Source organism: Somniosus microcephalus, chromosome 13 (assembly GCF_052327205.1).
Source record: "Somniosus microcephalus isolate GS21.2 chromosome 13, FLI_Smic_1.0, whole genome shotgun sequence".
NCBI lineage: Eukaryota > Metazoa > Chordata > Chondrichthyes > Squaliformes > Somniosidae > Somniosus > Somniosus microcephalus.
In genome coordinates this window covers 161,011,376-161,025,429 of record NC_140999.1, presented here as the reverse complement: position 1 = coordinate 161,025,429, position 14,054 = coordinate 161,011,376, and the positions used below count along the sequence as shown (strand labels likewise).

Genomic DNA, 14,054 nt, shown 5'->3' with positions numbered 1-14,054 from the left:
CAGTACACTATCTATTCAACTAAAAGCACTGTCACCTACAGTTTAACTGAACGCAATATAATCCCTTTTTTTCCCCCTCCGGTTACCCATTTCACTCAGGTGGTCAGTTGCCCAATGACCGAAGACACACTGTTTTGTCTACTGGAACACTACGTATAGTGAGAGTGGCTGCCCATGATCAAGGCCAGTACGAGTGTCATGCCATTAGTGTTGTGGGGGCAAGACATGTACCAGTACAACTGACTGTTGAGTCACTAGGTGAGATCTGAAATTTTTATCGTGAGTTCTTTTGTGTTATAGTGTAAGGAGTCATTCTCCACTAACACAACCTAAGATGATCTTTATGACCTCTAGAACCGGTTCAATTGCTATATGAAAGTGTTATTAATTACAGATGCCATAAAATTCTATGGATCCTCCTTGTGTGTATTTAATTAAAACAGTTGTACAATTCCCATCAAAAATATCAGAATTTTTGACATTCTTAAATGTAAAAGGATTTTAATATTGTGTGCTATTTTTCTATACAAATTAAGTTGTATAGAAACCATTGCCTGTCTACTATTGAAGTCCTAATGTCAAATTGTATGGAAAAATGTAGAAGAGAAAGAATTGAACTGGACGCAAATTTAGTTCTGAATTGTGCTTCCCCTCTGGGCAGTGACACCTGTGTTCATTCACACACCATATGACACCACAGCAGAAACCGGTCAGGATGTGGAAATCCGATGCTCTGCACAGGGAGAACCTCACCCCATCATTACATGGACCAAGGTATGGACTACACATTTTTCTGAAGATTATTGGAGTGAAATTCCTGTCTTCCTTAATTTGAGCAAAGAAGTAATGCCCCCACCATTTCATTCTTGGGTTTACTTTTTCCCTAAAATTAGAAAATCTAGAAATGTCATCTCTATGTGCCTAACAATATACTTTTCATCTGGCACAAGCTCAACTTGATGGAGGGCAAGTTAACCTCTACAGTTCGCCACAGGGATTTTCTTATCTCAGTCATGCCACTGTAGGAATATAGAGTACATAGGGCAGGTACCTCCCTCACAGAGAGGAAAGGTTGCTTAGGGCTGTTGCTGTGTACCTTCCAGTAACCTGTTGTGGAAAAGAGCTTTCAAAGACCTGTGAGCAAGTCACTTGCCCACCCTCTCACTTGGGATGGGCATTACAATTTTGAAACCAACAGAAGGCATGAAAGTATATCTTACTAAAACTATCAATATGAAAATGGCAGTTAAACTGCTGATCGGGTAATGTCTGATACTAAACATATTCTTTCATTTTGAGTGAATATGATGAGCAAGATCTGATAGATTGGTTGTAACAGGTCCTTAATCCATGCTTTGTCGTTGAATCTCCATTAAAGAATCAACTGGAATTGCCCTATATATACCACTGGCGTTCAGTGGGTTACCTCCACAGGCTTGTATTTCCAACAGCTTCTACTCTCACTGGCAATTAAAGGTCAGATTTTGGCAAATATGCTAAGTGAATATTTCCTGGGGCCAAAATTGTATTGCTATAACACTGCAACTTCACTGGGGCCTACAGAAGTATGGAATCCAGTAGTACAGAATCCACAACTACCCTCCGCTGATAGAGGTGCGACAGGGCGGGACTTCTGCCCAACGACTGTGAAGGACATCGACCCAGATCCAAAGATGTGCGGGTTAGGTTGATTGGCCATGATAAAAAAATTGGCCCTTAGTGTTAGGGGGGATTAAATACGTGGGGTTACGGGGTTATGGGGATAGGGCTTGGGTGGGGTGGCTGTCGGTGTAGGGACCGGGTGCTAGGGTTTGGATGATCAGCCATGATCTCGTTGAATGGCGGAGCGGGCTCGAAGGGCCGAATGGCCTACTCCTGCTCCTATCTTCTATGTTTCTATGTTTCTGTCACAGGGATGGGCCAATTTAATATTTGGGACAGGCGGCCCATGCCTGTAAAGGCATGACGGAGGTGCCCACCGCAAGTGCCTGGTAGAAAATCGGAGCAGCAGCCTACTGCTCTGATGGCCGGGGGGGGCGGGGGGGTTCAGAGGCCCTTATTGTTCCAAAGAGGACATACAACATATTCCATTTTTTTTCTCCAAGCGGGCAAGCAAGGGCCTGCAAATGGAGGCTGTTAATTCCTTCAGGGAACAATTATCTTCCTGTCAGGCCTTCGGAAGACCTCACACAGAACCTACGTCTGTTCTCGGAAAACCGCTGAGCCTAAAACTGTACTTTTGAACGGAATTCCTGGGATAGCCTGTGAGTACCATCAGACACCCTACCCTCCCCGCCCAAACTGCTGTTGGTACATGGAGAAGGAAACAGGTAGAATACTTGCCTGCTCCCTTTCAGAATTTCTGGCAGAGGACAAATAGGGCAGACACCTGGCAGATCTGGGTTCCACCTCCCATAATCTCCTTGCAGCAATCCATCCCAAGTTGTGCCCTCCCCCATCCAAAATTCAGCCACCGTGAGTTGCAAAGTTGACACTAACTACATGCTATTCGGAACGCCAGAGCTGACTGGTGAAGCCCTAATTCTCACCTTGTCTATTCCCAGAGAAAGGAAAGAGCAGAAGTTCATAGAAGATGAAATAGATTAAATCTTTATGTTCACAAAGCCGGTTTACTTTCAACTTACTTTTTGTAAACAGGATGGTGTACAGATCACAGACAGTGGAAAGTTCTTTGTCACCCCAGAGGGAGCTCTGATTATTCGAGATGTTGGAGAAGCAGATCAGGGCCGATATGAATGCATTGCCCGTAATGCATTTGGTTTTATCTCCAGTACTATGCTGTTAACTGTCACTGGTATGTTACTGCAATTAACATATTTTAATGTTCGGGACACGGGTGTTGTTTTTCAGCAGTATTGCTAGTACAGATTGGGTAACGGTTATATAGATTTAGTACTCTTTTGGTGCGAAGGAAAGTAATGTATTTAAAAATGAGGTGTGGAGAAGTCGAGGAGGATGAGGAGAGACATTGAGCCACCTGGGATGTTACTTGTAACTTTGACCAGATTTAGAACAAATTCCAAAGGGAGGGATTTCATGCAAAAAATGATAAATGTTTGGAAGAATTTATCAGGCAGGTTAATAGAGGCACAGGCCTAGAAATTGGGTTGAGGCGCCAAAGTGGCGCCAAGTTTGCCTGGGCGCTGATTTTTGCGCAGCGTTCGGAGCATTAACAAACGTCAGAAATTCAGTTTCAGCGCCCCTAGAGGGAGACAGGGCAAGGCTCGAGGCGCTCCGCATCCTTCTTAGGCGCTGAAACTGAATATCGCAGCGCAACGTGCCGCAGCGCCACATGCTACGGCGTGCTGCGGTACTGCAGGCCTTCCTCCCATTGTTAAGGGGGAGGGGCCTGCAACAGCGCGATCCCCGGCAAAAGAGCCCGGCACCGAGGAGAAGTGCCGGGCTCTCGGGGAAACAGCCGGCAATGCCGCGGGGGGGGGGGGGGAGGGTGCTGGCAGGCGGCCGCCCCGCACCTCCACCTTAACTTGCGCCACTGCCGGCACAACAAGGCCCCGTGAACCGGGCACGGGTAGTGAGCGGCGCTACAGCGGCGTTCGCTACCAAATATCGCGATCGGGGCGCTGCGCACACCGATGACGTCATCGGTGGCGGCGCAGCGCAACAGGCTAATGTCACCATTAGCGCCCCCGCTGAATATCGCGGGAGGCGCGGCCAGTGGCGCTACAGCCACTGACTGCCCTCTTTAGGCGCTAATAGGTGGCGCTACATACCCAATTTCTCCCCCACAGATTTTAGGGGCATACAAAACCCAGTTTGCTGCAAACCTGAGAGAGTTAGAATACTAGGGGGGCGAGATTCAGTGGGCCAAATGGCCATTACCCATCCTTGACTTTTCTTGTATACTATTTGTGCAACAGACTGTACGGTCAATGTTCACAAGTGCAGTTTTGAACATAATGTTAATGATATTTAGTCCTGTCATCTCGGGCATCACTTTGGTACACATGGTTTAATATATCAAAAACAAGCATGCCCTTGCTGTTGTATCGTTAGAAGTTAATTGGTGCAATGTGCAGCCCCTATAATAACATCCTATTCAGGTTACACATGGCTACATATGGGTCAAAGCTTCTATTGGCACAAATTCTCAGCTGGTTTCAAGGCTGCGAGAGACAGGCTGAGAGCCTGTGCAAGCCATAACTTCCTTTCCCAAAGCCTCAGACATCACAAGCAGGATTATTAGTATCCCACCATTTCCTTAACACATCATACAACAAGTAACTGAAACTCCTCATTTTATATGTTTACACGTCCTTCTGCCTGATATAATAAATCCCAAGCAGGTAAAGCCCTGCCTTACTCTCCCCTTAGCAAAGTAAGTAGCATATTACTGAAATTTCTTAGGTTAGAAATCACTGTTAATGATATCCTAATGCATTCGTATGACCTTCCGTTATTTTAAAGAAGGCGTTAAACTTTTTTAAATTAATGGGTTAATGTTTTTGTTAAAATAGGGGACAGAGGCATGTTATACAAAATCATTAAGTGCTTAGCCAGAAACATTGGCAATAGTAACTTCTAGCCACTGTTCCCTTTAAGCTGTGTGGCCGCACAGCGCCCTGCAGCTCCCACGCAGCTGGCTCACCAGCCTTTAAATAGGAAAAACCGTGCATGCACAGTGTTTTGATTGGGCTGTGCAGCCCCTTAAAGGGAACAAATGAAAGGGAACATTGCTTTCTAGCCTGTTACAAACGCTCCCACTTGATTTAGTATTATAGTCAAATATGTTCTGTGGCCTGTGACCCAGACTGTAGACCACAGATCCAGGAGAGCTGGTGGCGGCCTTGATCCTGACCAGCAGGAAGAAACCGCAAATTCACTTTTTTTTTAAATCTTGAAAATCAGCACACATTTTGAGGAGAAAAACTGGCTAGAGGAGAAAAATAAACAAAATTAGTTTAAAATAAGAGGCCCATTTGAAAAGATCACTGCAGAAGCAAATGATTCACATCAGAGTTCATTTTAATTCATTGCAGTTACTGAAACATGGCTACTTTGGCAGTTTTGCCTTTCATTGCCTTGAATACGGTTATTATCTGTCAGACTCCTAATTACGCCATGAATTTCTCATTTTCATGAATGTTGGCCCTAGCACTGAAACCTTGTATGAGCTGTTGGAAGGTTAGTGTGTACAGCTATGTAACCTCTGCTGTGTAGCATTGCAGTTGATGCTGATGCCCATCTTGCCCTTTTCAGGGTTTTTTTGTAAGGAAATAAACTAAATAAAACTGTCTTTGTGTGTGTTTTTGATGCTGCGTTTTTCAGCCTTGGAAGGTGGGCGAACTGGCGATACCTTTGTTGAAGAGTCACTCCAGGAAGCTATTAACAGTATTGACAGTGCAATTAATTCAACGCGAAGGGATTTGTTTGACAAGTAAGGATGCAATAATCTCTAAATCTTTTTCCAACTTAGTCAAACACGTTCATAAATTCTTTCATGTGTGAAAAATGTAGAGGTTCTTCATGACTATAAATACTGTTGATTCATATATAGTTACGAACATTAATACTATACTTCAGCTGTGTAAATTTTCCCAAATGTGTGATGATTTTAGGCACTGATTGCATTTTTCTTTAATGTTTGTGCCATGTGGTGAACATATTAAAGGGTCTGAGCACTGCCTTTATTTATTCAGCTGTGAGCATTTTCACATGAATTTCATTTAAAAGCGACTCTACCATTTAGATGTCTGAGTGGGAAACCCATGGGATCCTCCCAGTTTTATCCCTGAGACCAAGTCCTTTGATGAAGCCATGGCACTTCAAAGCACACAAAGAGTACATATGGAAGATTTTGAGAAGGCAATGAAAAGTGTGTATTTAGCAGGGTTTTCACTTTAATGCAACATTGGCAATGAAATAATGTTTTACAAGTGGATCTGAATAAATTTGTGCATTTGACCTGAATGATGCCGGGGTTAAAAGGGTTAAGTTATGAGGATGGGTTGCATAGACGAGGCTTATATTCCCTTGAGTGTAGAAGATTAAAGGGTGATCTAACTGATGGGGAGGAACCATTTCCTCTGGTAGGGGAGTCTAGAATATAGGGGCATAACCTTAAAATTAGAGCTGGGCTGTTTAGGGTGATGCCAGGAAGCACTTCTTCACACAATGGGTCGTGGAAATCTGGAAGTCTCTCCCCCAAAAAGGTTGTTGAGGCTAAGTCAATTGAAAATATAAAAACGGAATAGGTTTTTGTCAGACAAGGAATAAGGAACCAAGGTGGTTGATGGAGTTAAGATACAGATCAGCCATGATCTAATTGAACGGCAGAACAGGCTCGAGGGGCTGAATTGCAGAATTCTGTTCCTATGTTTCCTATGAAGTTAATGTATTAAAAGATACCGAACTCTAGCCAGTCATTTAATACGAGTTCAAAAGTCAGGTCTGGAAGGCCAATAAACAATAATTAAAAACACTGAGAAATCGAAGTACCTGTGCTGGGTTTGTTACCTAGCAACAAACACTGACTTTACTTGACTAGAGCCTGCTCACTCAACAAATAAATCGCTAATGATAGAGGAGAACAGTTTTATTGTCTGGTAGATGAAATGGGGCATGCGTATTGATTTTAAATCCCCCGCCTTCCTCTTACATACACGTCTAATAGTATTTTGTTAAATTACTCGCAGCCGAGATGTGTTTCTATTTTTTTTTTTAAACTGAGTTGTTGGCCCAGAAATTCGGGTCGGAGGCTTCCCGCAGGTGCAAACCCCCGACCTGCACTTACCTTGCGCGCTGGCCGTTGAGCTGTGGGCCCCCATGGAATTGCGATCCTGGGCCTCCTCCAGCTGCCGCCGCGCAGTGCTTGCGTATCCCAGGGGCGCAGTTACTTCGATGCATCCCCTGGGATCACGTGGGCCATGGAGAGCCAATGGTAGCAGGGATTGCTTCATTCATAAGTTTGACAGGAAGACCTGTCAAACCTATAAATACTATAAGCCCCAAAACATCTTGAAAACCTCAAATACATTTTTTTTTTAAATCAATGAAATAACTATTTTAAACAATAATTTCAATTTTTGAAAAAATTACTTACATTTTCTAACGTAGCTAAAAATAAACTTACCTTTCTTTAAAGTATTTAAAAATAATAAACCTGTGGAAAAAATGTTTTAATTTTAATTAATTCACCACTTACCTTGTAAAAAGCAGGCCTTGCGCCTGCTTTTTAAAAGTGTAACTCCTGGAGACTTACCCTCTCGGGAAAACCTGCAAAAAAAACGTAAGTTCGATGCACACGCGCTGCCTCTCCTGCGCACGCGTTCCACCTCTGAACCCCTCCTTTCAGGGGAACGGAAGTGCCGGTTTCCCGCGCATACGCAGTGCATGCACGAAACCGGCACTTCCATTGGGCTTACGGGTGAGTATCCCATGCGTGCTTACGGGTGAGTATCCCATGCGTACTCACCCGTGAAGACCCGAATTTCTGGGCCAATATGGTTAGAAAATAGTAATCTGGGGCATATTCTTAGAAGCCAAGTCATCACAATTTCCCTACACCCCATCTTCCAGAAGGAGAAAATGTACCTATATAGGAGAGGAAGTAAGGCAGCATTAGTGACCCATCCATCAAAAGCCTCAGACAGCAAACCCAACCAATGGAACCATTGGTAGCCGAGATCGCTTATCGTAACAAAGTTCCAGGAATCAAAACCAAACAAATTCACTCACCATTTAAAATGACATCACTCCCAGTGCATGCACCTGCAGCCCAAGAAACTTTAATGTTTCGGTTTACTCCTACAAGCAATGTGCGATCAAAATATTGTTCATAAAGTATATATGTGAATGTAAACTCTTCAAAATACAATTAAAAGTAAAAATGGCAGGTAGCTCTCTCAATGACCCAGCAACCCAGCAAGTAACTGAACCGGTTACACCCCTGATCTTGTGCTAAGCTAGCTGATCTGAGCTGGGGCGATGGTTAGTGCTTATAGAATCCCTGGGTTATAGTGGGGAAGATCGTCAGGGTTTCTGTTCCTAATCACTGTGCTGGAATCCACATTTGTGGGTGTTGAGTAAAGACAGAATCAGGCTCAGCTGTGATACCCCTACAGTTAAATAGCCTGATAATGTTCACTGATTTATACTACTCTATAGTTTGACAGTTAAGATTAATAGTTTATAAAATTTAGAAAGTCTTAATTTTTGTGGTTATAGTTTCTAAGGTCTCTGTTGTGTATCAGGGAGTGCTAGTAACCAAGGGCCCTTGAGTATATCATTTAATTGTAGTGTAATTAATGTTATTGATTTGATTTAATTTAATTTAAATTAATTAAAGGGTAATTCATGGCAGGACAGCTCGGCCCCATGACATGCTCCTCCTGCGCTATGTGGGAAATCAGGGACACTTCCTGTGTCCCTGACGACCATGTGTGCGGGGAGTGTATCCAGCTGCAGCTACTGACAGACCGCATTGCGGCGCTGGAGCTGCGAATGGATACATACTGGAGCATTTGCGCTGCTGAGGACATCATGGACAGCACGTTTAGGGAGTTGGTCACACCGCAGGTAAAGGCTGCATAGGCAGGAAGGGAATGGGTGACCACCAGGCAGAGTAGTAGGCACAGGCAGGTAGTGCAGGGGTCCCCTGTAGCCATCCCCCTCTCAAACAGATATACCGCTTTGGATATTGTTGAGGGAGGTGGCTTATCGGGGGAAGGCAGCAGCAGTCAACTTCCTGGCACCATGGGTGGTTCTGCTGCACAGGACGGGAGGAAAAAGAGTGGGAGAGCTATAGTGATAGGGAATTCTATTGTAAGGGGAATAGATGGGCGTTTCTGCGGCCACAAACGAGACTCCAGGATGGTATGTTGCCTCCCTGGTGCAAGGGTCAAGGATGTCTCAGGGCGGCTTCAGGGCATTTTGGAGGGGGAGGGTGAACACCCAGTTGTCGTGCATATAGGTACCAATGAAATAGGTAAAAAAAAATGGGATGAAATCCTAAAAGCTGAATATAGGGAGTTAGGAGGTAAATTAAAAAATAGGACCTCAAAGGTACTAATCTCAGGATTGCTACCAGTGCCACGTGCTAGTCAGAGTAGAAATAGAAGGATATTTCAGCTGAATATGTGGCTAGAGGAATGGTGCAAGGGGGAGGGATTCAAATTTCTGGGACATTGGAACCGGTTCTGGGGGAGGTGGGACCAGTACAAACTGGACGGTTTGCACCTGGGCGGGACCGGGACCGATGTCCTAGGGGGAGTGTTTGCTAGTGCTGTTGGGGAGGGTTTAAACTAAAATGGCAGGGGGTTGGGAACCTATGCAACAAGACAAAGGAAAGGGAAGCAAGGATAGAAACAAAAGACAGGAAGGAGAAAAGCAAAATGGAAGGCGGAGAAATCAAGGGTGTAAATCAAACAGGGCTACAATAAATAATCATTCTAAAAGGATTAAGAGTGTTAAAAAAACAAGCCTGAAGGCTTTGTGTCTTAATGCGAAGAGCATTCGTAATAAGGTGGATGAATTAGCTGCGCAAATAGATGTAAATGGCTATGATGTAATTGGAATTACGGAGACATGGCTCCAGGGTGACCAAACGTGGGAATTCAACATCCAGGGGTATTCAATATTCAGGAAGGACAGGGAAAAAGGAAAAGGAGGTGGGGTAGCATTGCTGGTTAAAGAGGAGATTAATACAATAGTAAGGAAGGATATTAGCTCTGATGATGTGGAATCTGTATGGGTAAAGCTAAGAAATATCAAGGGGCAGTTGTATACAGACCCCCAAACAGTAATGCTGAGGTTGGGGATGGCATTAAACGGGAAATTAGAGACGCGTGCAATAAGGGCACAGCAGTTATCATGGGTGACTTTAATCTACATATAGATTGGGCTAACCAAATTAGTAACAATACTGTGGAGGAGGAATTCCTAGAGTGTATGCGGGATGGTTTCCTGGACCAATATGTCGAGGAACCAACTAGAGATCAGGCCATCTTAGACTGGGTATTATGTAATGAGAAAGGATTAATTAGCAATGTTGTTGAGCGAGGCCCCTTGGAGTAGAGCGATCATAATATGATAGAATTCTTCATTAAGGTGGAGAGTGAAGTAGTTGACTCAGAGACTAGGGCCCTGAATTTAAATAAAGGAAACTACGATGGTATGAGGCGCGAGTTGGCTAGGATGGATTGGGGAACGTTACTTAAAGGGTTGACGGTGGATAGGCAATGGCAAACATTTAAAGATCGCATGGATGAACTACAGAATTTGTTCATCCCTGTTTGGCATAAAAATAAAACAAAAAAGGTGACTCAACCGTGGCTAACAAGGGAAATTAGGGATAGCATAAGATCCAAGTAGAGAACATATAAATTGGCCAGAAAAAGCAGTAAACCTGAGGATTGGGAGCAGTTTAGGATTCAGCAAAGGAGGACAAAGGGATTAATTAAGAGGGGGAAAATAGAATATGAGAGTAAGCTTGCAGGGAACATAAAAACTGACTGTAAAGGCTTCTATAGATATGTGAAGAGAAAAAGATTGGTGAAGTCAAGCGTAGGTCCCTTGTAGTCAGATTCAGGGGAATTTATAATGGGGAACAAAGGAATGGCAGACCAATTAAATACATACTTTGGTTCTGTCTTCACAAAGGAGGACACAAATAACCTCCCAGAGATGTCGGGAACATAGGGTCTAATGAGAGGCAGGAATTGAATGAAATCAGTATTTGCAGGGAAATGGTGTTAGGGAAATTGACGGGATTGAAGGCTGATAAATCCCCAGGGCCTGATCATCTGCATCCTAGGGTATTAAGGAAGTGGCCCTAGAAATAGTAGATGCATTGCTGGTCATCTTCCAAAATTCTATAGACTCTGGAATAGTTCCCATGGATTGGAGGGTAGCTAATCTAACCCCACTATTTAAAAAAGGTGGTAGAGAGAAAACGGGGAATTATAGACCAGTAAGCCTGACATCGGTAGTGGGGGAAATGCTAGAGTCCATTATAAAAGATGTAATAGCAGAGCACTTGGAAAACAGTGACAGGATCGCACAAAGTCAACATGGATTTACAAAAGGTAAATCATGCTGGACTAATCTGGAATTTTTTGAGGATGTAACTGGTAGAATAGATAAGGGAGAACCAGTGGATGTGTATTTGGACTTTCAGAAGGCTTTCGATAAGGTCCCGCATAAGAGATTGGCGTGCAAAGTTAAAGCACATGGGATTGGGGGTAAGGTACTGACTTGGATAGAGAACTGGTTGGCAGACAGGAAGCAAAGAGTGGGAATAAACGGGTCTTTTTCCGAGTGGCAGGCAGTGACATAGTGGGGTACCGCAGGGATCGGTCCTAGGACCCCAGCTATTCACAATATATATTAATGATTTAGATGAGGGAACTAGATGTAATATCTCCAAGTTTGCAGACGACACAAAGCTGGGTGGGCGTGTGTGCTGTGAGGAGGATGCAGAGAAACTCCAGTATGGTTTGGACAGGTTGGGTGATTGGGCAGATGCATGGCAGATGCAGTATAATGTGGATAAATGCGAGGTTATCCACTTTGGTGGCAAAAACAGGAAGACAGATTATTATCTGAACGGCAATAGATTGGGGAAAGGGGAAGTGCAACGAGACCTGGGTGTTCTTGTGCACCAATCGCTGAAGGTAAGCATGCAGGTGCAGCAGGCGGTTAAGAAGGCATGTTGGCCTTCATAGCGAGAGGATTCGAGTACAGGAACAAGGATGTCTTGCTGCAGTTGTACAGGGCCTTGGTGAGACCACACCTTGAGTATTGTGTGCAGTTTTGGTCACCTTACCTGAGGAAGGATGTTCTTGCCATGGAGGGAGTGCAGCGAAGATTCACCAGACTGATACCTGGGATGGCAGGAATGACGTATGAAGAGAGATTGGGTCGATTAGGCTTATATTCACTGGAGTTTAGAAGAATGAGAGGGGATTTCATTGAAACTTATAAAATTCTAACAGGACTAGACAGACTAGATGCAGCAAGGATGTTCCTGATGGCGGGGGAGTCCAGAACAATGGTTCTACACAGTCTAAGGATAAGGGGTAAGCCATTTAGGACTGAGATGAGGAGGAATTTCTTCACCCAGAGAGTGGCGAACCTGTGGAATTCTCTACCACAGAAGGCAGTTGAGGCCAACTTATTAAATATATTCAAGAAGGAGTTAGATATATTTCTTAAGGCTAAAGGGATCAAGGGATATGCGGAGAAAGCAGAGACAAGGTACTGAATTTGGATGATCAGCCATGATCTCATTAAATGGCGGAACAGGCTCGAGGGGCCGAATGGCCTACTCCTGCTCCTATCTTGTATGTTTCTATGTTGGGGCTCACACATACCTAGTGGCTAATTAGGCAAAGTACTTGAAAGAGATCAATTTCCATGGAGACGCACAGCAGCAAGGAATATTTTCGGAAGACGAGAATAAGAGAACAATGGGTGAGGAAAAGGAAACCAGCTGGTATATCTTAAACTCTGGTCATTGCACTGGGATCTGAATAAGAACATAAGAAATAGGAGCAGGAGTAAGCCATTTGGCCCCTCGAGCCTGCTCTGCCATTTAATGAGATCGTGGCTGATCTGATCTTGGGCTCAGCTCCCTTTCCCTGCCCTCTCCCCATAACCCATCACTCCCTTACCATTCAAAAATCTGTCTATCTCCCCTTAAATATATTCAATGACCCAGCCTCCACAGCTCTCTGGGGCAGAAAATTCCACAGATTTACGACCCTCTGAGAGAAGAAATTCCTCCTCATCTTAGTTTTAAATGGGCGACCCCTTATTCTGAAGCTATGCCACCTAGTTCTAGATTCCCCCATGAGGGGAAATATCTTCTCTGCATCTACCTTGTTGAGCCCCCTCAGTATCTTCTATGTTTCAATAAGATCACCTCTCATTCTTCTAAACTCCAATGCGTATAGGCCCAACCTGCTCAACCTTTCTTCATAAGTCAACCCCTTCATCTCAGGAATCAACCTAGTGAACCTTCTCTGAACTGCCTCCAATGCAAGTATATCCCTCCTTAAATAAGGAGACCAAAACTGTACGCAGTACTCCAGGTGTGGTCTCACCAATACCCTGTACAGTTGTAGCAAGACTTCCCTGCTTTTATACTCCAACCCTCTTGCAATAAAGGCCAACATTCCATTTACCTTCCTAATTACTTGCTGCACCTGCATGCTAACTTTTTGTGTTTCATGCACAAGGACCCCCCAGGTCCCTCTGTACTGCAGCATTTTGTAATCGCTCTGCATTTAAATAATAATTTGCTTTTTTATTTTTCTTACCAAAGTGGATAACCTCACACTGTCCCACATTATACTCCATCTGCCAAATGTTTGTCCACTCACTTAGCCTGTCCATATCCCTTTGCAGATTCTTTGTGTCCTCTTCACAACTTGCTTTCCCACCTATCTTTGTATCATCAGCAAATTTGGCTACATTACACTCGGTCCCATCATCCAAGTCATTAATATAGATTGTAAATAGTTGAGTCCGCAGCACTGATCCCTGCAGCACCCCACGAGTTACCGTTTGCCAACCGGAAAATGGCCCATTTATCCTGACTCTCTGTTTTCTGTTAGTTAGCCAATCCTCTATCCATGCTAATATGTTACCCCCAACCCCGTGAGCTCTTTTCTTGTGCAGTAACCTTTTATGTGGCACCTTATCGAATGCCTTCTGGAAATCCAAATACACCACATCTACTGGTTCCCCTTTATCCACCCTGCTCGTTACATCCTCAAAAAACTCCAGCAAATTTGTCAAACATGATTTCCCTTTCATAAAACCATGCTGACTCTGCTTGACTGTGTTATGATTTTCTAAGTGTCCTGCTACTGCTTCCTTAATAATGGACTCCAGCATTTTCCCAATGACAGATGTTAGGCTAATTTGTCTATAGTTTCCTGCTTTCTGTCTCCCTCCCTTCTTAAATATGGGTGTTACATTAGCGGTTTTCCAATCTGCTGGGACCTCTCCAGAATCCAAGGAATTTTGGTAGATTACTACCAATGCATCCACTATCTCTGCAGCCACTTCTT

The 14,054-nt window shown here is 44.0% G+C and overlaps 1 protein-coding gene across 2 annotated transcripts in view; it reads left to right on the top strand.

Moving 5' to 3' along the window:
• LOC147108726 (peroxidasin homolog) overlaps positions 1-14,054 on the top strand; it is a 287,308-nt gene that overhangs the window by 224,552 nt on the left and 48,702 nt on the right. For both annotated transcript variants that reach the window (XM_086005483.1, XM_086005485.1), the window contains exons 12-15: positions 100-258; positions 662-774; positions 2,659-2,815; positions 5,308-5,416. In XM_086005483.1, coding sequence (XP_085861609.1) covers positions 100-258; positions 662-774; positions 2,659-2,815; positions 5,308-5,416 — 538 coding nt within the window. The remainder of the gene's footprint in view (positions 1-99; positions 259-661; positions 775-2,658; positions 2,816-5,307; positions 5,417-14,054) is intronic.